General features: G+C 40.5%; 1 protein-coding gene across 2 annotated transcripts in view; it reads left to right on the top strand.

Annotated features, from left to right (window-relative positions):
* Window positions 1-24,581, top strand: part of ppfia4 (PTPRF interacting protein alpha 4) — a 642,255-nt gene that overhangs the window by 539,234 nt on the left and 78,440 nt on the right. For both annotated transcript variants that reach the window (XM_059653442.1, XM_048553122.2), the window contains exons 6-10: window positions 2,079-2,300; window positions 4,263-4,409; window positions 6,896-7,030; window positions 21,943-22,026; window positions 23,650-23,781. In XM_059653442.1, coding sequence (XP_059509425.1) covers window positions 2,079-2,300; window positions 4,263-4,409; window positions 6,896-7,030; window positions 21,943-22,026; window positions 23,650-23,781 — 720 coding nt within the window. The remainder of the gene's footprint in view (window positions 1-2,078; window positions 2,301-4,262; window positions 4,410-6,895; window positions 7,031-21,942; window positions 22,027-23,649; window positions 23,782-24,581) is intronic.

Raw genomic sequence — 24,581 nt, 5'->3', positions numbered from 1 at the left:
TCTAGAGTCACTTGTAGACCAGACCAGGTAAGGATGGCAGTTTTCTTCCCTAAAGGACGTTAGTGAACTAGATGGGTTTTCCTCGACAAACATTAGACTCTTAATTCCAGATTATTTTCCTCCCTCTGTGTTTAATTGAATTCAGATTCCACCATCTGCCATGGTGAGATTTGAACTCGGGTTCCCAGAACGTGTTCTGAGGAAGGGTCACAAGACCCAAAACATTAACTCTGATTTCTCTTTATAGATGCTGCCAGACCTGCTGAGCTTTTCTAGCAACTTCTGTTTTCATATCTGATTTGCAGCATCCGCAGTTCTTTCGGTTTTTATTTTCCCAGATCATTACCTGGGTCTGTAGATTAACAATTCAGTGATAATACCATTAGGCTACCACCTACCCTCAAAACTTAAAGTCATCTGCATTTAAATTAAGAGATACAAAGAACTGCAGATGCTGGAGTCAGGGATAACACAGTTTCTGAAGAAGGATCCTGACCCGAAACGTTAGCTTTCCTGCTCCTCTGATGCTACCTGTGTTCCTCCAGCTCCACACTGTGTTATCTCTGCATTTAAATTAAGACTGGCATTTTATCTGACATAAAAAACAATGAACGGTGAAGACATTTACCAGGTTAGGTAACATCTGTGGAGAGAGAAATAGGATGATCTTCCATCAGAACTAGGAAAAGTTAAAGATGAAATTGATTTTTAACAAAGGGTCAGTGACAGAAATAACAAAGGAAGGTCTGTGATAGGTATGAAGATAAGAGAGAAGGAGTGATAGAGTTAATCTTCTGGGGCCAAGTAAAAGATCTGCCCAGAGCTGGACAAAAAAAAACACAACAGAAAACAAACACAGCTGGGCTAGAGATTAAAGTCTGCTATAGCTAAAAAGTGACTGTAGAGTGCTTGATGAAATGATGAGGTGTCGTTCCTCAAATTTCCTTCCTGGAACCGTGCAGTGGGCTGAGGATAGGGTTGATGGCCTAGGTGCAATGTGGAGAATTAAAATTACAGGCTTCAGAAGCTCAGGGTCATGCTGGTAGACCGCACAATGGTTTTTATCTGCACTGGCTGAAGGACATCCCTGACAGGTAGGATGAGTAAAAACATTTTCCTTCCCTTTTACAGAACTGGCACAAATACTAGTCTCTTGGTCTGCCATTGGCTGTGTACATTGGATAACCAAACATTGTGCATTGAAAATTATCTCAAAGTACAACAACATTATCCAGTCAGTAGGACCATTTTTCATAAGGTTTCTGGCGAGAAATTTATGACTTATATTTTTGAACAAAAATCTTTCAATTGGGTTTAAGTTTCTGTTGCATGTTGAACATTATTTTCTTGCATGTTGTGGTTGAGTGAAGTCTTGATAATTCAGTCTTATGCTGTTGGTGAGGACAAAATATTTCTCACAGCACGGTGGCACTGCTGCCTCACAGCGCCAGGGACCTGAGTTCGATTCCAGCCTCGCACGACTGTCTGTGTAGAGTTTGCACGTTCTCCCCGCGTTTGCGTGGGTTTCCTCCTGGTGGTCCAGTTTCCTCCCGCAGTCCAAATATGTGCAGGTTACGTGGATTAGCCATGCTAAATTGCCTGTAGTGTTCAGGGAGGTGTAGATTAGGTGGATTGTCGGGGGATGGTTCTAGGTAGGATGCTCTGAGGTTTAGTTTGGACTTGTTAGGCCAAAGGGCCTGTTTCCACACTGTAGGGATTCTATGATTTCTTCCATATGTCTTATAATTATATTTTTTGAATTTCCAAAATGATTTGTGAAAGAAATGTGAAAAATTTACATTTTCACTAGCTATTTAGCCTATGACGTAAAGGATTAGAATATCAAAGGTGAAATCAATTTCTACATGAACCTGTAATGAGACCCTACTTATCAGTAAAGATGACTTAAGTATGGCTGAGTTGGTAGTTGGAAACACTTCAATATTAAGCTAAGTTTATTAGGTGATGTTACAATTTTGTATTTAAAATTGTATCTCTTAACCATTATGGACCCCAATTTGGACTATGCATAGAACACCATATATATAATGCCTGCTGTTCTGCCATTAACATTACAGAGACTTTCAAATGGATCAATTGATCCCAACGATGAGGTCAGCCAGGTTGTGGAAATGCAGGATTTACTGGAGAAACAGAACTTTGAGGTGACCCAGATGAAAGAACGTCTGACTGTACTATCGACACGTGTGGCAGAGCTGGAGGAAGATCTGGACACTGCCAGGAAAGATCTGATCAGATCTGAGGAAATGAATAACAAGTATCAGCGAGACATCAGGGAGGTGAGGTGTGATCTCATTCAGATGGTCGAAATTTTAATGTGCTATATTTCTGTGCATTGAGTGAAAAATGTTTTCTTCGGAAATGTTAACAAAATTTTACAAATGTTTGCATTTTTTGTAATTGGTCTAGTTGTTCTTATTTTGAGTATCCAGAATCTTCAGTGCGAAGACTTTTTGCAGGTATATATACAAACTACAAGAATTTATTATTGAGAATTTTTCCCCAGTAATGTGATGTCAGGTAATTAGATCAAAACATGATTAAAAATTCCGTAAATCTCACAATAATACTTGATCCCATATCACTGCATGCTTAATGTTGCTGCCTTTAATTACTAGAAGATCAAACATATTCTGAATTTTGCTTTCCCCCTACCATCACAATTATTTGAGTACCACCATTCACTAGAGCACACTATTCACAGACCAAAAAAGTGACAGGCCTGTTGTTCAGAGTCTGATTAGGTCATTTTGAACAGAATAGAGTGTGATAATGGTAAGGATTCACTGTCCCTTTCAGTGCTGAAGAATTTTCATAATCCAAGTTCATATTTGGCATTCTTATTGTGGTGAATAGACAGTGAAAGAGGAGTAGACTCCCTCAATTGTTTTGTAATCCTGAACATTGAACTCAGATTTTTCTTGCTCCTTGTGTTTGGATCCTTTGATTTTTTTCAATTATTGCGCGCAAATGCTCTATCATGGAAGCAGGAAGCTTTCTATTGTTAATACCTCCACTAGACCACAGCTCTTTAACCAGTCATTGGGAAATGCATGAGGAAAATCCAGATGACCAACCAACAATTATTCTACTCTCTGTAAGACCTTTAGCTTAACCATTTGCCATGAAAATGATTTAAACAAAGCTGGCATTGGGAACTTGTCATGACAAAGTAGCCTTGTTCCTCAAAGTACAGTGAAATCATAAGCACTATAAAACTTTCTATGTCTACCGCAGAGAAATCTGATTATTACCCCAGTTTTAACCTACACCAGTGCTTTACAGCTGTGGACGTGCTCAGAAGTAAATGCCCGTGTGCACAAACCACAGACTAGTCACCTGACTGTCCATGTTAAACTTCAACTCTACTTTTGGATTCCAGGGCAAAAGCAGAAAACTTTGGAGCTGTGGGTCTCTAGCTATAGAAAGGTACCAAGACAGGGAATAAGAAATAAGTGCTGTTGAGGTTTGACCTCAGGTTAAAGCCCAACAGGTTTATTTGAAATCACAAGCCTTTGGTGCACGAAGGGGCTGAACTCCAAAAGCTTGTGATTTCAAGTAAACCTATTGGCCTATAACCTGGTGTTGTGTGATCTTTGTCTTTATCCACCCCAGTCGAACACTGGCACCTCCACATCAGTTTTCACCTGAACTATCCAGTGTACTGGGATGACGATGATAAACCATGACCTAAATGATGATGATGTGCTCGAACATTGGAATTCATTTCCTCAGCAGCCTCCACAATTTTAAGTGAGTGGCAAAATTTGTTTGGCTAAGCAATTTCGGTGATATTAGGGAGTGTTGTTGATTCTGAGTCATTGCATCTCAAGCTGGTAAAGAAACTGATGATTTCAGAATGTCCCAGGGTGCTCCACAACCAAAAATAATTTGTGTTTGAAGTGCATTCACTGTTGTTCTACAGATAAACGTGTAGCAAGGAATCAATGAGCCATGAGATAAATTGCCAACTATCCTCTTTAATTGTGATAATTGAGAGAGAAATATTGGCTCAGGGACTAGAAGAAAAGTGCCTCAACTTCTCTTTATATGATACCTATGACATTTGTATACTCAGTTAAGGACATCTCATATAATACAGATCCCAGCTCAGTGCTGCACTGAAATGTCACCTTTGATTTTCAAGGGGCTTGAATCCATAGCCTTCTGGTCTGAAATGAGAGTGAACCAGTTTTTTGGTGCCCTGATGTTAATTTAACATACACTTTCATTGGTTTTAGGCAATGGCACAGAAGGAGGATATGGAAGAAAGAATCACAACCCTAGAAAAGCGTTATTTAGCTGCACAGAGAGAGTCCACATCAGTGCACGATCTTAATGACAAACTTGAAAGTGAACTCGCAAATAAGGAGTCTCTACACCGCCAGGTAAAATGCTTTTAGTTGCTAAAACAATTAATGTGGATATTAAAGCTATGTATTTGGCTTTTTCCTTTCAAACATGTAACAATGAAGTACCATCACTCCGACAGTCTGTCATGTTTTCAGTGAAATGTTCAGGATGGCTGGATAAAATAGATGAAGCTATTACAATATATATGCTCTCTAAGAAACCATTTCTCCTCTTTCTCTGCTTCAACACAAAGACAGCAGCAACTTGCCTGACAGCTTTTGTAAGTAATTGTACAGGGCGAGTCAGGTTAACGCTGGCCCTCAGTGGAAAAAAATGCTTGTCCAATCCCCGATAACCTGCCGAAGATTGAAAATGCATTTTAAAATAAATCACTGATTTTATCATACGTTCTGCCACAGTGCATAAGTGAAATTCCCCTTCTATAGCATGAGGCTGACTAGTCTGCAGCACTTTCAATGAGAGAATGCCCATATCAATTGTGTTCCACATGAATCTGCATGATTAATGCAATCCAGGGATTACAGTCTAAGGACATGGTAAAGGCTATTTAGGACTGAGATAAACTGAAATTTCTTCACCCAGAGAGTGGTGAGCCTGTGGAATTCACTGTCACAGAAAGCAGTCGAGGCCGAACCACTGACTGTTTTCAAAAAGGAGTCGATATAGTTCTTAGGGCTAAAGGGATCAAAGGGTAAGGGGCAAAAGTGGGAACAGAACACGAAGTTGGATGATCAGCCATGATCACGTTGAATGGAGGAGCAGGCTCAAAGGGCTGAATGGCCTTCTCCTGTTACTATTTTCTGTAATTCTATGGATAGGGCAGCCTACTTGGAAGCATGGGCTCAGTGACAGATTCAAACCAATATTGTGGTTTAAATCTTTAGTCAGTTAATTGCCACCTGCTGTTGCTTATCATTTTAAATTACCACCACAAATTGTTTCTGAACCACCAAACATTTTGATTACATGGTGTTTACAGGAGGTCCGTGTAGGTGTGTGAAGATTCTGTCTTGTGACTGCACTTGTTCTCTGCATGGTTTATGCTTTGGGGTGGAGAGGTGGTCTTGATGTTCAGCTTTGAATGAAGAAATTCCCCTTTTTTTGTAGTTGTCTTGATTTTGGATCACTGATGCTGGCTGCTTTCTGCTCCAGTACTGCCAACCTGCCTTCCCCCTAGAAGTAATGTAATATGTTGAATAGGTTATCTTGAGTGGATCTGGGAGAAGTGGTCCCAGATCACACTTTACTTTTTAAGCTTGAGTCAAAGAGAAAATGTCATTTGTCCTATTCGCGCTTCAGATGCAAATATAGTTTGCATAATTTCTGCCTACTTTTAGAGTTAGAAAACAAGTTATCATTGTTAAAAATTATAGCATTTTCTTTGGAAAGAACAATAGATGGAGAACAAAAATGAAACAGGTAGCAGGATAGATGTGCTATTTTAATCATTGAGAAATATTTTCCTCTGTCTGCTAATTTTAATCATTGAGAGACATTTTCCTCTGCCTGCTAATTTTAGTTGTGGAAGTAAATGCAAAGTGTTGTAAATTGCTTGACAGCTCCAGGTTCCATTACCAGCATTCATTATAAATAAATAGATAAAATGCAGAATTTAATAATGTCAAGCTGCACTGCAGGATTCAATGCTTGCTGCTTTCAAATGTATAATAAATTAATTGACTAACTTCACTTAACATCCTTCATCAAGTAAAACGTGATGAAATGCAAATGATGATTAAACGCTAGTGGTATAAAAATAGCACCCATATTTTGCTTCCTTTCAAGTTTTTCTCTGCTGTTTAATATACAGATGATGCAAGTTATGAGGCATATAATTTTATTTGTTTTTTTTTGTTTTCATCTTCAAGTAGAATGGAAAGAGGTGAGGTGAAAGGGCTGGAGGTGGACCATGCTGGTTTAATGCACCATGTGGGTATGTTTCATTGTCTCGGTCATTGCTTAGTTCAGGATCTGTGCCTCAACCAGATCCTGAAGCTAAGGGGAGAACCCAGTGCTTCACTCAAGAATAAAGGGACAATTGGCATTAATTAGATGAGACTCCGAAAGACCACCACATCAGATTAAGAAGTAGCACTTGCAAATGCTGAAGGGGAAATTTCTGGTTCCAGGCTCAATTGTAGAAAGTTAGCAGTGAAATAAGAAACAATTGTTTAGGGTGTAATTGAATTTTTAAATAAAGCCTTGTTTTAGTTCTATCTACGTTAATGAAAAGTAATCGAATTTAAACAATGTTACAGAGAATAGTTTTTATTACTTAAAGCACAAATTTTAAACTTAAAATGACACTTCATATTGATTTGTATGATGCAAATGCTTGATAGATTCAACTAATTAAGGGATTGGCTTGGGTGGTTAACACAAAGTAAGCTGCGGCTTTTTCACTGAGTACTTCCTGCCTCATTGCAGAAAAGCGAAAGAAGCAGAATGCATGTTACTGTAACACTTGTGCACTAGCAACTCATCGTTTTCTTTTATATAGAGTGAAGAGAAGAATCGACATATCCAGGAACTGTTGGAGTTGGCTGAGCAAAAGCTACAGCAGACAATGAGGAAGGCTGAGACGTTGCCTGAGGTGGAGGCTGAACTTGCACAACGGGTCGCAGCTTTAACCAAGGTGTGTGCTGTCAGTGTGGTAACTAGTCTTCAAATAGGAAGGGACCTCTCCTAACGAAGCCTATAAGAGCCCTTTTTTAACCCTTGATTCAGTTTTTTTTTGCTGTATGCCAGAGGATAAATATTTTTGAACAGAGCCCAAGACCACTTTTCTTAGTTTGAGCTATTTTTGAGTTAACCACATTTCATAAAACTCTCACATAACTGGTTACTAACTCTCCATATTTCTACAACCAGTCCTCACCCTATTAGCCTTTAAATAATATATCAATCACCTCTTCTTTTGCTCCATTGGGTCTCAAGCATCCCTTTGAACCTTATTAAATAATAACATTTTTCATCCCTCTTTCAAAAGACTTTTGAGCTTGTGTTTCTTGATTTGGGATTTGAAGTATGAAATATAGTGACCCACTTGAATATTTTGAGGGGAAAAAGAGAAAGAGCTCCCTGGTGATAAAGAGAAAGCACAGCTCTGGCTGTGATATTTCATGCTTCGTCTGTAGCTTGGAACCTAACTAATTAAGGGTTTGTCACTCATTTTGCAGTTGATACAGCTGCAGAGCTTCACTTCATTAGATTCTCTGAAAGCACTTTTGTTCTGATTGACTAAAATTGTCCTTTAAAATTGGTTGCAAATATCTCTACACGACGGATGATGTAATGCTTAACACCCTTCATAGAGACATTTTCCCAGCCTCCCTCAGGTCTCTGTATCTTTCTTACAATTTCAGCTCAGAATAATAAAGATTTGATTTAAACAGTTGGAGTACTCAAGTACTCTCATTTGTAACTTGGTGCTAATTTACAATTCCAAGAGATACTGCTGATGTTGCTGCTTGTAGCTACTCTTACCAGGAAATCTGCTGTAACATCTGCCATGTTTGTCTGGCTTGTGCCATCCTCAGACATCCATTGTAGATAGTCTGCAACTGTTCTGACATTTGTCATTTAGCTACACTGAGATTGATCCCTTTTTCTGTTACCCTCCACTTTGCACTCTAGTAGAGATTTCTGCAACTGTCCAGCTTTGACCAGTTGGCCAATATACTGACATTTTATCTTCTGTATACCACATTTTAGCATTCTCTCTGCTGTTGCAATTTCAAGTACCTCTCCCATTTTTTTTTATGATCTTTATATACAATTTAGGGAAACACAGTAGCATCCACATTTTGAAGGATGGCTATTTCCTTCCTCTGTTGGGACTGTATTATAGACCCCCAAATAGCCAGCAGGCACTAGACGAGCAGATGTGCAGAGAGATTGCAGATACCTATAGGAATAATAGAGTAGTATTGGTTGGGGGTTTTAATTCCCCCTGGATTGACTGGGCCACCCAGAGTGTAAAAGGCCTGGATGGGGTAAAATTTGTCAAATGTGTCCAAGAAAGTTTCCTAAACCAACATTTAGAGGGCCCTAGTTGGGCGAATGCAACACTGGACCTCAATTTAAGAAATGTGGTTGGGCAAGTGACTGAGGTGTCTGCTGGAGAGCATTTTGAGTCCAGTGACCATAACTCTCTTAGTTTTGACACAGTTATGGAAAAGAAAATAGGACAGGTCCACAGGTTAAGGTGCTGAACTGAATCAGGGCCATGTTTGAGGCCGTTAGGCAGGATCTAGCAGAAGTCGATTGGGTGAGTCTGTTTGAAGGAAATGGAACGACCATCAAATGGGAGGCTTTTGAAAGTGTGACATCAAGAGTCAGTATGTCCCTTGGAGGGTGGAGGGTGAAAGGAAAAGCTGGCAGGTTTAGGGATCTCTGGCTGATGAGCGAATTTTGAGGTTCTGGTCAGGAAAAGAAAGAAAGTATACATTGGGTTTAAGCTAGTGGGCTCAAGTGAATCCCTAGATGATTGTAAAAAGTATAGGAACACACTCAGGAGAGAAATCAGAAGAGTAAAAAGAGGGTATGAGATTGATCTGGCAGATAGGGTTAAAGAAAATCCCAAGAGGATGGCTAGGAAGAGTATACAATCCCTTAAAGATCAACATGGCTGTCTATGTGTGGAGCCACAGGAGATGTAAGAGATTTTTAATGAATATTTCTCATTGTTTAATGAGGAGAGAAACATGGATGCTAAGGAAATAAAGGAAACATGTGGGGATGTTTTGGATCATATGCTTATTACCAGAGAGGAGGTATTTGCAGCCTTAAAGTATATTAAAGGAGATAAATCCTCCAAGTTGGTTCAAGTTCATCCTTGGACATCACAAGCCAGTGAGTCTGATGTCAGTGGTAGGCAAGTTATTGGAAAGGATATTTAGATAGTCAAGGTTTGATTAGAGATAGCATGGATTTGTGCATGGGAAGTCATGTTTGACAAATCTTTTAGAGTTAACCAAGGGGATGAATGATAGGGCAGTGAATGTTGTCTATATGGACTTCAGTAAGGCCTTTAACGAGGCCCCGCACAGCAGGCTAGTCATGAAGGTTAGGTGGGTTTCAAAATTGGCTTACTAGTAAGCTTGTGGATGATACAAAATCAGGAGGTATTGTTGATGGCGAGGAAGGTTATTAAGAATTACAGAGGGTTCTTGATCAGATGAGGAAGTGGATTGAGGATTGGCAAATGCAGTTCAATACAGATAAGTGTGAGGTGTTGCACTTTGAAAAGTCAAACCAAGTAGGACTTATACAGTAAATGGTAAGGTCCTGAGGAGTGTTGTGGAACAGAGGAACCGAGGAATACAAGTACATAGTTAATTGAAAGTGGCGTCACAGGTAGACCGGGTTTTAAAGAAGGCATTTAGCATACTGGCCTTCATCAGCCAAGGCAATGAGTATAGGAGTTGGGATGTTACATTACAGTTGTACAAGTTGGTGAGGTCACACCTGGAGTATTGTGTACTGTTTTGGTCACCCTGTTAGAGGAAAGACATAGTTGAACTGGAAAGTGTGAAAAATAGATTTATGAGGATGTTGCCAGGATTAGTAGGCCTGAGTTATAGGAAGAGGTTGGCTGGGACAGTGTATTTTAACTTAGATAGTAGGAGAATGAAGGATGACCTTATTGAGGTGTATAAAATCATGAGGGGCATAGATAGGATGTATTCATATAATATTTCTCCCAGGGATGGGGAATTGAAAACTGGAGGGCATAGGTTTAAGGTGAAAGGGGGAAGATGTAATAAATAATTGAGGGGCAACCTCTTCATGCAGAGAGTGGTGCATATATGGAATGGGCTGCCAGAGAAAGTGGTTGAGGCAAGTACAATAGCAACATTAAAAAAAATTGTATGGCTACATGGATGAGAAGGGTTTAGAGGGATATCGACCAAATGTGGGCAATTGGAACTAGCTAAGTTGGCACCATGGTCAGCATGAGCCAGTTTGGGCTGAAGAGCCTGTTTCCATGCTGTATTACTCTGACTCTATTTCCTTCCACAAATCTTTAATTATTGTCCAAGTTTCTGAGGTGCAGGCAAGTGGGTAGAATTAGCATCTTAAAAGTTTTCCTTTGTTACAAGGTTATTTTGTCTTTGTAAACACATCTTCACAAAATTACATATAGCTATGTCTATCCTTCTTCCAACTTCTGCATCACATTTACACTCTTCTGTTGTCACTTGCTCCAAATAGACACACTTATTCATGTGTCTCAGTGGGATGCCAACCACTTAAATTTTCAGCCTACTTTTTTCTCATGTCTTTCTTCTAATGACTTATTTTTGTCATTCTGGTGTTTGAGTTTAATCCATATTCTAAACATCTAGTTTTTATTTGATCCGTGATATTTTGTAGGACCCTTCTGATTTTGCCTGCATAGCTGTATTCCCAGTGCACACAAGTATGTTATGTGCTTGTTTTCAGTTTCTATCAGATCTTATTCTTTGAATATCTGTTTGTGCACAGCCCCATTGTACACCTCTCTGGTTAATGTCTGTCTGATTCTCTGTCTTCTAGCCTGATGTGTGCTATTCTGTCCCACTAGAGACTTGGAAAAATCTTACATCTTTCTTCTAAACATCACATTTCAGCAACATGTCTCTTTGGGTGCTAAACAGGATCAGGCTTTTTCATCTTTTATGAAGCATATATAAATATTCTTGTTTACTTTGAGATATTTACCCATGTTTTTTTTAATGTAAATTCAAGTATGAAAATCTTAAGTGTGTATAATCAGAATAACCAGTTCTCAGAACAAGAAACAGAAATTAAATACAACATCTTGGAAGGAGCATACAACATGTTGGAAAGGGCCTGTTGGCAAAAGGGAAAATGAAAAAAATGGAAGAACTGGATATTACATGACATCCTAGCAATGATGATAGAAAGGAGATACAACTGAATATGATCATATTTAAAGTAAAGAGTGTATGTGAGGCAGGCTAAAGAGACATAGTATGATGAGTTGTGTAAAGTAGAATTGGAGATGGAAAGAAATCACAAATGAGAGTTACGCAGGAGAAGATGAAATCTTTGACAAATAGTAAGAATGAGATCACAACAGATTTTTTTCTAAAAGACACAGATAGCAAAATATTGTTTGAAAGGGCTGTAGGAGCAGAACAATGAGCAAAATACATGAGTTGTGCGATGATTCTAATCAAGGCAATCCTCAAGAGAGCAAGGCAAATGATGATATTAGAGGTAAAGAATGCTTTGAACTTGTTGAGTGCCAGAAAACTCTAGGAATAAATGAAGCCACAATAGAACATGTAAAAGCCCTTGGAGAAACAGAATTAAAAGAGATGACGCAAGTTTGTGATCAAATTACATACCAAAGGATAAATTCCAAGTAACTTCAGGCATTCATTATGTTACTTCAGAAACTTAAAGCAATAGAGTGCTATCATTTTAGAAGTCTGAGCTTAATGAGTCATCTCATTACAGTGACTTTGGAAATCATAATAGAAGGAAATAAAACACATTTGAAGCCAAGATTAGTGAACAGTCTCGATTTAAGCATGGAGTAGGAAGAACAGAGGGAATATCTTACCTAATAATGATCATCAACAAATGTCAAGAAGCAAACACGAATATTTATATATACAGGTCATGCCGTACTCTGAATCAAAAAACTTTCAAAAATTCCCTTGTGACCTTTATTCCTATGCTGAGTTGGGAAGTGGTTAGGATTTTTAAAGGAAACTTCCCCCCCATCTCCTGCTAGTTTTTATAGTTGCCTCTGTAAAATGATAATTCACATGTAGCTCTTAACAAGTACTTGCCAGCTTCAACATTGCCTACAGTGCAAGTGGCATTGAAAACTGCAGGGGGTAGTTCATATGTAAAGTTCACTATTGACCTCTAGTAGTTAACAATAAAACGGCAGCCCTGTCATTATTTTGGTGCTCTTCCTTCCCAAGAATATTGAAGGCAAGCTGTCTATTATTGTTTATGTTCCTTAAAACTCTGAACTGTCTGTGAATGCCTTCCAATTTACTTTCTGTGAAGGATGGATTAGATAGTTGCTGGATGAATGAGAAAGCAATAAATTGTATGCTGAATTGTACTGTAACAGACACAGCTACAAAGTACATGTTATGGGGAGATGATCAGTCAGACCCTTTATCTGTGAGACCATAAAAATAGATGTCTGTGATGGTACAGCAAACAGCATTATAGGAATAAATGTAGAATTTTTAAACATTTTCTTATTGTAAATCAGCTAAACTATGAAATTAATGAACCAGGATTTAACATTAAAATGAAACTCCTCTGCATTCACTGATCTGTTCTTTTCTTTCTTCCTTTTTCTACTCTCCTTCCTATTTCAGTGTCAAACTCATTTATCCTTTTCCTTTAAATTGAAATGATAATTTACTTGGCAACCCCCCCTTCCCCCATTCATATATTTTGGATGAGGAAGAAACTTCAAATAAAAAGTGCAGAGATAAACTAGCTTTAATGTCTACTTTTCTAGCTTACAAAAAGCCTAATCAAAAATGTTTGGGTGGTCATCAACATTACATGTAAGTTTTTTTGGTTTTGTGCATGCTTTTCTTTTAATGCATTGAATCTTTAATTGGTTTTGTATGGGTGCCCATGCAGTGTTCAATCTGAAACAAGCTCTGTGTGATAACATGGCAACATGTTGCTGTACAACATAGCACTCTCTCAGCTTAGTGGGAATGCCAGTAGCCAGCTTGTCAGAACAATCCTTGCAACAAAGATTGTGCCACAACAAGGAAATGTTTTGCTGCAAATGAGTGAACTCATCAGTGGCATGTGTTGTCAGCAGGCTGCCTAGCAGTAGCTCAGAAAGGCATTTTGCAGCATTGCCTGATGAAAGCCCTGATCACCTCCATCGGAAGGACAAGGGCAGCAGCTACATGGGCAAACTATCATTTACAAACTCTCCTACAAGGCATACACCATCCTGGCTGAAATACACATCAAATCCTGGAAATAGTAACCCAACCATATGGTGGCCCATGTAGGAAATCAATCCACAATTGCAAAGGTACAGGGTTCCTTCTTCCCAAGGGCAATTAGGAAAGGCAGATTAATGCCTGTCTTACCCAGCAACACCTGTGGCTTGAGAATTATTAGTGAAAATATGTTCAGCAGCATTCTTGAGGATGAAGTATAACGTGCTAGGTTCACAGTTTATTCAATGTTTATAAGCTGACAGATTTTTCAACAACGTGTTATTAATTGTATTCGAGACCCTATACACCTGCATACCCCATACAGATGGCCTAAAGGCCCTCCGCTTCTTCCTGACCCGCAGACCCGACCAGTCCCCCTCCACTAACACCCTCGTTCGCTTAGCCAAATTCATCCTCACCCTCAACAACATCTCTTTCAATTCCTCCCACTTCCTACAAACAAAGGGGGTGGCCATGGGCCCAAGCTGTGCCTGCCTCTTTGTAGGTTACATGGAACAATCCCTCTTTCGCACCTACACTGGCCCTAAACCCCACCTCTTCCTCCGTTACATTGATGACTGTATTGGCACTGCCTCATGTACCCATGAGGAGCTCGAACAGTTCATCCACTTCACCAACATCTTCCACCCCAACCTGAAGTTCACCTGGACCATCTCTAATACCTCTCTCTCCTTCCTGGACCCCTCTGTCTCCATCTCCAGCAACCACCTAGAAACAGATATCCATTTCAAGCCCACCAACTCACACAGCTACCTAGAATACACCTCCTTCCACCCACTTTCATGCAAAAATTCCATCCCCTATTCCCAATTCCTTTGCCTCTCCCGCATTTGCTGGCTGGATGAGGCATTCCACTCCCGTACATCTCAGATATCCTCGTTTTTTAAGGACCGCAACTCCCCCCCCAACCCCCTTCAGTGGTTGAGAACACCCTCGACCATGTCTCCCACATTTCCCGCAACTCATCCCTCACACTCCGTCCCCCGCAATAACCACCAAAAGAGAATACCCCTCGTTCTCACACACCACCCCACCAACCTCTGGATACAACGCATCATTCTCCGACACTTCCGCCATCTACAATTTTGACCCCACCACCGAAGACTTTTTTCCCTCCACACCCTTATCTGCTTTCCGGAGGCACCACTCTCTCTGTGACTCCCTTGTCTGCTCCACACTCCCCTCCAGCCCCCTCACCTGGCACTTTTCCCTGCAACTGCAGGAAGTGCTACAGCTGCCTCTACACCACCCCCTTCACCCCCATCCCAGGCCCCAAGGAGACTTTCCACATCAAGCAGAAGTTCACCTGCACATCATCCAATGTGGTATACTGCATCCGCTGTTCCCGTTGTGGCCTCCTCTACATCGGGGAAACCAAGCGGAGGCTTAGGGACTGCTTTGCAGAACACCTAAGCTCAGTTCACACTAAACAATTGCACCTCCCAGTCATGAATCATTTCAACTCCCCCTCCTATTCCACAGACGACATGCCCATCTTGGGCCTCCTGCACTGACAAAATTATGCCACCCAAAGGTTGCAGGAACAGCAACGCATATTCCACTTGGGAACACTGCAGCCCAATGGCATCCATGTGGACAGAATCTCCTCTCCCCCACCGCATCCCAAAACCAGCCCAGCTCGACCCCGCCTCCCTAATCTGTCCCTCCTTCCACCTCAAGCCGCAACCCCATTTCCTACCTACCTACTTACCTCATCCTGCCCCCTTGACCTGTCCGTTCTCCCTGGACTGACCTATCGCCTCCCTACCTCCCCACCTACACTCACCTTTACTGACTCTATCCCTGCCTCTTTGACTGGCCTGTCTCCTCTCCACCTATCTTCTCCTCTATCCATCTTCTATCCGCCTCCCTCTCTGTCTCAATTTGATATCCCCCTTCACCTCCCCCATTTCTGAAGGGTCTAGGCCCAAAACGTCAGCCTTCCTGCTCCTCTGATATTACTTGGCCTGCTGTGTTCATCCAGCTCTACGCCTTGTTATCTCAGTTCATACTGAATGTGTGAGTTCCAGTGAAACCCCACTGTAACAAATTCTAAGGGAATTGCCCAAGAAATTGAAGACTCCACTGGACAATTCCCCAACGCTTCTTGGAACCTTCTAAAAGTATCCATTTAAACCAGAGAATTTGCAGAGTTTTGCTACAGCTAGTACTCACTGGGAAAGGTTAAACAATGAAAAACTGAGTCTAACGCCTGACTAACTGTTAATCTAACTCCCTAATTTACTCCACACCTCTGACTAACGGTTAACCTGACACGTCCCAATGCACCCCATGCCACCCATCCCCCGCTCCGACTGCACCTCTCCCACATCCTTGAACTCTCCAGACCTTGACATGAAACCCCCTCTCCTCCAGGCCCCAGCACCTATCATCTCCCCCATCAGGACATGACATTTTCTGTCTACACTCAGCACCTCATGTCCTGTGTTAAATCACAGAATGTGGCAACTAATTTTGGAGGATCAGTTTTGAGGTGGTCACCAGAGATGGAGACAGAGAGGTCCAGGAAGGAGAGGGAGGTATCAGAGATGGTCCAGGTGGATTTGAGGTTGGGGTGAAAGGTATTGGTAAAGTTGATGAACTGTTCAAGCTCCTCATGGGAGCATGAGGCAGCACCGATACAGTCATCGATGTAATGGAGGAAGAGGTGGGGTACAGGGCCAGTGAAGCTGCGGAAGGGGAGTTATTCCACATATCCAATGAAGAGGCAGGCATAGCTTGGACCCATGCGGGTTCCCATGGCCACTCCCTCAACTAGTGTTGTGGTTAACGGAGTCAAGATTTGCCTCCCTTTAACTGTTCGGCACTTAGAGGACAAAGAGGAGCAAGGCACACTGTGCATTTCTGTAGGATCAGTGATTGCAATCTCTTGCTAGAGATACAGAGTTCTTTCTTAATGTATAGAAAGTAGGAGCAGAATGGCTATCAGCCCATGATAGCCATTCCTTGGAAAATCAACCCAATATTTGTACTGTTTTAATTTAGTTTGAATTATATTCTTGCTAATTCATTGACAAGACCTATCTTTGTCAGGAAATAAGTTATAAGAAGTTTCCATAGTTAAGGTGTTGATAGTTTTTGGAGCAAGAAATCTCACCCTCGGATTCAAAGTGCTTGATGGAATTCCAAGGTTGAAATGCTTGTTCTTGTGCTGGTGCCTGCACTTTTGCTGTTAGAAAAGCATTAAGTTTATATAATGGTATCTATCTAACATAGATAACTTGTTCAAACAGCTGGCACTGCCATAATTGTCTGAAAGACTTCTTTCTTTCCAAAGCATGCAATGCTTCCGCTAAAGCCATTTAATCCAGTCATGGTCCAAGCCATTACAATTTAGAGCCTTGTTAATTTAACCAGAGTAAACACATCTATATTTATAACAAAAATTGATTCGCACAGCTTTCATACATCAATTGTTAGTAATGCAGTCAATTCAATTCACTTTCTTTCTACATTTAAAAGATGTTGGCATCGATCTTGGGCAAAATCAAATGTTTGAGGATAACCACAGACTTGAGAAACATTCAGCTGTTTGCTCAATATCTGTTGGGGTTTTGGACAAGTACAAGAATTTGTACTTAAATTAACTTTTCCTCCTCAGCTGCTGACTGATGAGCTCAGCATTTCCAGCAGTTTTTGTTTCTACGTTTATGGCTTTTATAGCAGTACATTTTTGTCCTCCTTTCTGTTCTGCAGAGTTTGGGTTAGACACCTGTCATTCCTTATTTCCTATTTTGCTTTACTTTCACTTTCATTATTGGTCAGCGGACAGGATGAAATGCAAATACTGTGTACATTTAGAACAGAGCATAATCTCTTTGGAAAACAGCAGTTTTTAATAATCTGCAGAAGCCATTGCTATTCTGAAATGTGATTTTGAATTAGGTCTAATTACTTTTAAATTTTCACCACAAAAGATTGTTATGGGCCAGACCAAACCCCTTTACATATATGAAGAAGATAACCTAGACCATAACTTTGTCTTGTTTTAATTACAAGTGCCAAGTGTTGTGCTCCAGGTGCAATTTGATTGGTCAAACTACCAGACTTGAAGCAAAACACAATTTATTCATGCACTATAGCTAACATACAACAAAAGAAAGAATTGGGATAGCTTAACTCAATTGGAAAACTTAACAGAATACTAGATTACTTAACTACTATACAGTAACTGTTCCAATATAGTAACATCCCATAAACACACCCTTGGCAATGTTAAATTCAGTAAAAATAGATTGTGACATATGCAATTCTAGCAGCAGGAACAGAACTCCAGATTTTAGTTGTAATAGAGAGAGGAAACCAACTCCCATATCCAGCTCCAAGATCCCAGCAACTGCAGAAAGCTAAAACTAAAAAAAAAACCCTGGTTCAGTGGAAGCTTGACCCCACCCATTCAGGCTGCTTCTATTGTTCCAACTTTAAAAATACCAAAGGCATCATGAGCTGTTTACTTCATTAGTTTTGGAGCAGACCGCTCATTACCTCTATCCTAATTTTCCTTCACTAATAAAAGGACCAAATACATCTCTTAAAGCTATAGTATCATGACAAGATGTTATGTCAAACTATGAATTCCTTAGGAAGAAACAGTAAAATTCAACAATGGCCAGGGAGGAGAGAAAGCTGTTGAGATGTGGGAAGTGATCCACATTTTCAAGGGGATCATTGTTAATCCTCATTGTACGAGGGATGGAGGGACTGGAGGATGTTGGTTGATGGAGTACCAGCATTTTTGTTATGTTGAGGGTAAGGAATAGCAGCTTGGCAAAGTCATCCAAGATGTGCTGCAGATCTTCCACATAGTGTAGAGTGATGGTGTTGTCATCAACATATTGAAAATCCAAAATGGAAGTAGTGAAGACCTTGGCCCTGAAACTATTATGGTTGAACAGCATGTTGTCCGTAGGATAAATGGTCTGAATTCCCTTGGGCATGTTTTGGCCAGTGAGATGGAGGATGGCAACAATGGAGATAGTGGACACGGTGGGTACGATGATGCAGCTGTGCATAATCCCCCTCTCCGCAGTGAAAGGTGCCACACTAGCCCACAGTTGCTACGCACTGTGGCAGAGATGTCATCATGCAGCAGTCTCTGCATCCTGAGCATCCTGTCCCATGAGGGAGTCATATCATGATTGTATCCACTTAAGATCCTGATGGTTAACTGTGTCAGAGGCCTTGGTTAGATCAATGAAGGCTAGGTAAATCAGTTGCTTCTGTTCCTCACAATTTTTGTTTTGTAATGTACGTGCTGTGAAGATCATATCTCTTGTTCCTCTGGCTGTGTGGAAGCCACACTGTGATTCAGGGAGGTTTTACTCCAATAACAGCACAAGTCCATTGGCAAAGACATGTGTATGTACTTTGCGAGTGGTTGACAGAGGGAGATGCCTCTGTAATTCCCACAGTCATCCTTGTCACTTTTTTCAATATGGCCACAATCAGAGCATCCCTGAGCTCCAAGAGGAGTTTTTTGAGCCAGGTCTTCAAGAGCAAATCTTGTTTGTGTTCATGCAGCTATGGGCTACCTTCCTTTAGGATCTCAGCAGGAATCTTATCAGGACCAGCAACCTTTTTGTTTCTTAGGCTTCTTGTAGCATCCTGCACTTTGGTCGCACTGGGATGTTCTCCTATATCACCTTGCATGGGTCTGTGAGGAACTTGGTTGATGATTTCCAAGTAAACATTGGAATTAGATTGAAGAGTTCATGGAAATGTTCTCTCCAGCAAGTGTTTATTGCTGTATTGTTCATGAGCAGTGTTTGTCGGTCTTTAGAGTGCAGGCGGTTTAGATCACGATAGCTTAGACTGTATGTTGCTTTAGTGATGCTAAAGAAGCTTCTTGTGTCATTGGCATCTACCAACTGCTGGATTTCCAAGGCATTGTCAGTCCATCATTTGTTCTTGAGCTCCCTTACCTTCTCCTGGGCATCACCTTCAGCTTTGGTATAGACCTGGCTTTTAGTGTTGATGTCATTCTGCCAGTCACACAAGGTTGCCCTTTTTGTTTTGGAGATGATTCTTTCAGTTTCCACATCATTCTCAGCAAATCAGTCCTGATGGTTTCTAGACTTGTACCTGGAGATGTTACTGCAGGTGCTGAGAATGGTTGATTTAAGCAGACTCCAGTGTTCTCCTATATCCTCTGGGTATTCTGAGGTAACTTTTTAGAAAATGAGACTTGTAGATGTAGCATAGTGACTGTGTCACCCGGGCTCTCGATGTTGAAACTTGACCAAGCCTGCTTCCTCTTTGTGTAGTCTGATGGACATTGTGGAATGGATAAGGTGGTGATCAGTCCAGCAGCCACCTGAGCTGATCTTAGCTGTGGTGACATTCACATCCCAATTGTTCGCTTCAGGATCTATGACATAATCAATAAGATGTCATTGTTTCAATTGTAGGTGCCTCCAAGATGCTTTGAATTTGATGGAAGCGGGTTTTGTGATGGTGAGATTATACTCAATGCATTTTGTGAAAAGAAAGATTCTGTTGGAGTTGATGTTGCCAATATCTTCCCTTCCTACACGCCATTCCAAAGGTTGTGGTCTTGACTAACTCTGGCATTGAAGTCTCCAAGAAGACCTATCTTGTCCTCCTCAGGGTTGTGTGACAACAGTGTGTCAAAGTTGGCATAGAAAGTCTCCTTTACTTCCTCCTCCGTGTCAAGGATCAGGGCATAAGCGCTCACAACTGTAGCCATCTCGTTGTTGCTGAGCATCAGGCTAATGGTGATGATTCAGCCATTGATCTCCACAGGAAGTTCAGCTGGGTCCATTATGATTCTTATATCAGCAACAAATCAGTCTTCCAAGGGTAAACAATAGTTGCAGCCTTGCTCTGTTCCTGCCTATTTCTGGGCTAACAATGTTAGCAGTCTTGTTTCACATCCCTGTAAATGTCAAGCTTTTGAGTTCATATTTTTAAGGAAAATATAGAACATTAGTTTTCCGTGAATAATAGTTCCAAGGGGTTGAAGTCCATGATGGTACATTGGAGCTATCGATGCTGCTAACAAGACTGAAAACAAAAAATGCTAGAAATCACAGCAGGTCAGGCAGCATGTGCAGAGAGAGAGCATGCTAACATTTCTAGTCTAGATGACACTTCTTCAGCTCTGAGAGTCACCTGGACTCAAAACATTCTCTTGCTCTCTCTCCGCAGATGCTACCTGACCTGCTGTGATTTCCAACATTTTTTTGTTTTCAGTACCAATTCCAGCATCTGCTATAATTTGCTCCTAGATGCTGCGAACCATGCTGAGATAACAATGTGTAGAGTTGGACGAACACTGCAGGCCAAGCAGCATCAGAGGAGCAGGAAAGCTGATGTTTCAGGCCTAGACCCAATCCTTTTCTGAAGAAGGCCCGAAGCGTCAGCTTTCTTGCTGCTCTGATGCGGCTTGGCCTGCTGTGTTCATCCAGCTCTACACCTTGTTATCTCAGATTCTCCAGCGTCTGCAGTTCCTACTATCCCTGCGAACCATGCTGCCTGGATTGTTGCTGGCCGCGGTTCTGAAATCAGCAGAGGGCTTCTACCCCATCCTATGCATTTCTGAAGGTTTAAATCAGGAAGGGGCATTTGTACAAAAGACTCACTGGAACAGCACCACTCCCCAAACTAGCTTGATTATGAGAAGAGAAAATGGTACCCAGTTTGTGGTTAAAATGAAGGAATGTTGCACCTTTAAATTTAAAATTTAGAAAGCAGTATTTTAGGGTATAGTACGTGAGTAATTTGAAACATACTGCTTGGTAAGCATAATTTTTTAAAGAGGAACAGATGACTTTGGCTGTCCTGTTTCTATGACAAGTTCACCTCACCTCATTCTATGTCAGTTACTAACCTGTTGGTAATTAACTAAATGCTTCAACTAGTCAACTGTTCTATCATTGTACCATGTTACATTCAAAATGATCGAAAACACACTAGGTATGCCATGATCCTTTTCTATTTGGCAATTCCAATGTTCCTGCTTAGGGCTGTGCACCTTCCTCCAGAGCACAGTAAAAAGCTGGACAGAAAGCAGTTCTAGCAATGGTGCAAATCTAGAACTCTCTTCAGGGTGGAAAATTTAGAGGGGTTCTGAATGCTCATCACTCATTTAGTTCGAATGTGCATTCTTATAAATGAGTAGCCTTCAAAATGAGTATACTTACATACTAAAGAACAATAAGTTTTCCTTGCTTTCCTCCAACAATAATGGCTTACCTTCAAGTCACATCAACATTCAAGTCAGCAGATAGTCCAATAAAAGATTATCCACGATCCAACCTGCTGTGCCCTTGTTCTCTTTGATGTGACTAAAGTTGTTCTCAAAAGATGAATGATATTTTGAAATGTTTTGGAAAAGTTGAAAATTAATGATGTGTGGTAAATTGGGTAACTTGTCTGAAAACACATTTCTCTTGAATGCGGATAGCTGAGTTTTGATCTGTCTTGACGGCAAGGTCAGTTATGGTCATATAGTACCGTCAAGTTCAGTATCATCCTTGACCAAGTAAAACAACTCTATGAATCAATAATAGCCTTCCATTTTCCTTTCTGTTAGGCAGAAGAGAGGCATGGGAGCATAGAAGAGCGCTTAAGACAACTTGAGGGACAGTTGGAAGAAAAAAATCAAGAACTAGCAAGGGTAAGTCTTATATTGTTTCTCATAGAGGAATAGAAATGACATGTAGTTTGAATGGAAAACACCTTGGGAAAGCTTGGAATTAAATTATGTGATATCATCTAATGTGTTAATCACTATGGCTTCAATATGACACAGAACAGAACACTCAGCAGCTTCTGCATTAAAATGGCAATTCACCATATAGTTGTTATCTTATGTAATCATTATTCCGAGAATCTTTACTGTGATGTCTTCATCCACATCAATTCTTATTTATATAATGGCCAGCAACTCAAAGCTTTGTGAGAACAGTTGGCAATGAAGAATCTGAAAACTAAGGAAGAATTGAAGAAATTCAGTGATAGAAAATAAAATATGTACATTTAGGGAATCAACTAACCCAGAGATAGAGAACATTCACTTCCCTCATTGAAGCCAGCCATGTATGTTGTAAATAATTATCACCCCAGCACTGCTCCCTGTGGCACTCCACTAGATACAAGTTGCCATCTTAAAAATGCTCCCCTTATTCCAATTCTCTGTCATATTAGTTATACAATCCTCTTTCCATCATGCACTACATCCAATACCATGTGTTCTAATCATGTAGCCTGTAAGCAGTATCTTTCTGAATACCTTTTAGAAATCCAAACATGTTAAATCCACCAGTTTCCCTTTAACTGTCCTGTTTGTAATGTAAATGTTAAGTTCTGTTTTTGTGACTACCTAATAGTTTTAAACTTGCTCCTAAATCCACAATAGAGAAACAAATCCAAGAAGGAAAGAATGGAAAAGTGGTATTACTATTGATTACTAATATAGGACAGAACAGGGATTGCAGTGGTTCAAGGAAACTGCAGAGAAAGCGGTAGAGACAGGTACAATTACAACATATAAAAATATTTTAACAGGTACATGGAGAGGAAAGGTTTGGAGGGATATGGGCCAAATGCATGTAAATGGGACTAGTTCAATTTAGTAAACCTGATTCGCATGAACGAGTTGGGTCAGAGGGCCTGTTTCCATGCTGTATGACTTTGACAGGTTGCGTTAATGAGGGAAAGGTTGTATTACCAGGAAAAGCAGAACAAATGAGAGGGAACTAAATTAAGGTAGGTAACATTTATTCTTTCATGGGTTATGGACATTAATGGCAAGGCCAGCACTTGCTGTCCATCCCTAATACTCTTGAACTGATGAGGCTATTGCAGAGGACAGTTCTGTTAACAATGAATTAACTGGGATTTGAGTCACGTTGTGCTTCTGGATTAGTTTTCCAGTGAGTTTACTACTCTACCATCCTCCCTCCGGAGAATAATTTCTAATTTTATTAAAATAGAACTTTTGTACTGCTAGGCTGCATCTAAATTTATAACAACTTCAATATGTAAAAAGTACAGCATCATTGTGTCAATGGTATTCAATCAACAGCCCTAATTTAGTGAGTTCAGGTCCCACCATGGTAAATGATGAAGTTGAGTTTTACAAATCTGCTCATTTATGGCTGACAATAGAAAGAATGACCAAACACTTGGCAGATTGTCATTAAAAACCCCATTTGTTCTCTGGGAGGATATCTGACCAAGTTGGCTTAGGGAAAATTAAGGTTTGCTTCTAATTAATTATGACTATTCACGACCATAGGCTCGCCAACGGGAAAAGATGAACGAAGAGCATAACAAACGTTTGTCAGACACAGTGGATCGACTGCTCTCGGAATCGAACGAAAGGCTCCAGCTGCACCTGAAGGAGCGAATGGCTGCTCTGGAAGAAAAAGTAGGTGGAAGTAGTGCTCAGTGCTCAGGGAGGGGAGGCTGGTGGATGAAGAGAATGTAGATGGATATGGTGATCCATGTGATCTGTGTTGAGGGGGAAAGGTGAATGGAGCAAATGTATGTGGACATGATCATCCCCTGTCTTCAGGGAACCTGGTGAGTGGAAGGAATGTAGGCCGAGATGTTGCTGTGTGCTCAGTGGGGGCTGGTAAATAGAACCTAGTCAAGATATGAAATTGATCACATGATCAGAAAGAAGGCCTGCCTTTCAAAATTGTTCCATTCAAAGTTGAATGTCAACCTTAAAGTCAATATAAACCAAAACAAAATCACCACTTCAGACTCGTACTGTGTGTAGCAATTGTTGTCTCCATGAAAAGAGAAGCAGCTGTTTTATGGAGATGACCATTTTTAAGCCAGGAGCATGCACAGGTTAATACAAATAATCCTGTTTTAATAGTGGAAACAAATACAAAAAAAAATGACAATAAACCAGTAGGATTTTCCCATAGATTTGATGAGCAGTATTTTTAGAGCTTCAGGACAGTGAAAATTAGATTAATATTCAGTCTACTGTGTGATTTCTGTTTGTATTCTGAGCCCTGCTTCTGAGATCTATATAGTCTACAAACTACATTTGATGTGGCCAAGGCACCAACTCATGTCTGACAATAGTCAACTGGTAAAATATCATTGACATGGAGTAGTCAAATTCAGAGTGACCAAGGTGTTATCTACAACAGCAGGAGCACAATTTTGTATAGATTGGGAATGCGAATGTGAATTGACACCATGAAGCCA

Source organism: Stegostoma tigrinum, chromosome 21 (assembly GCF_030684315.1).
Source record: "Stegostoma tigrinum isolate sSteTig4 chromosome 21, sSteTig4.hap1, whole genome shotgun sequence".
Classification (NCBI taxonomy): Eukaryota; Metazoa; Chordata; class Chondrichthyes; order Orectolobiformes; family Stegostomatidae; genus Stegostoma; species Stegostoma tigrinum.
Note: the sequence above shows the minus strand (reverse complement) of the source record. Positions and strands in the feature narration are given on the sequence as shown.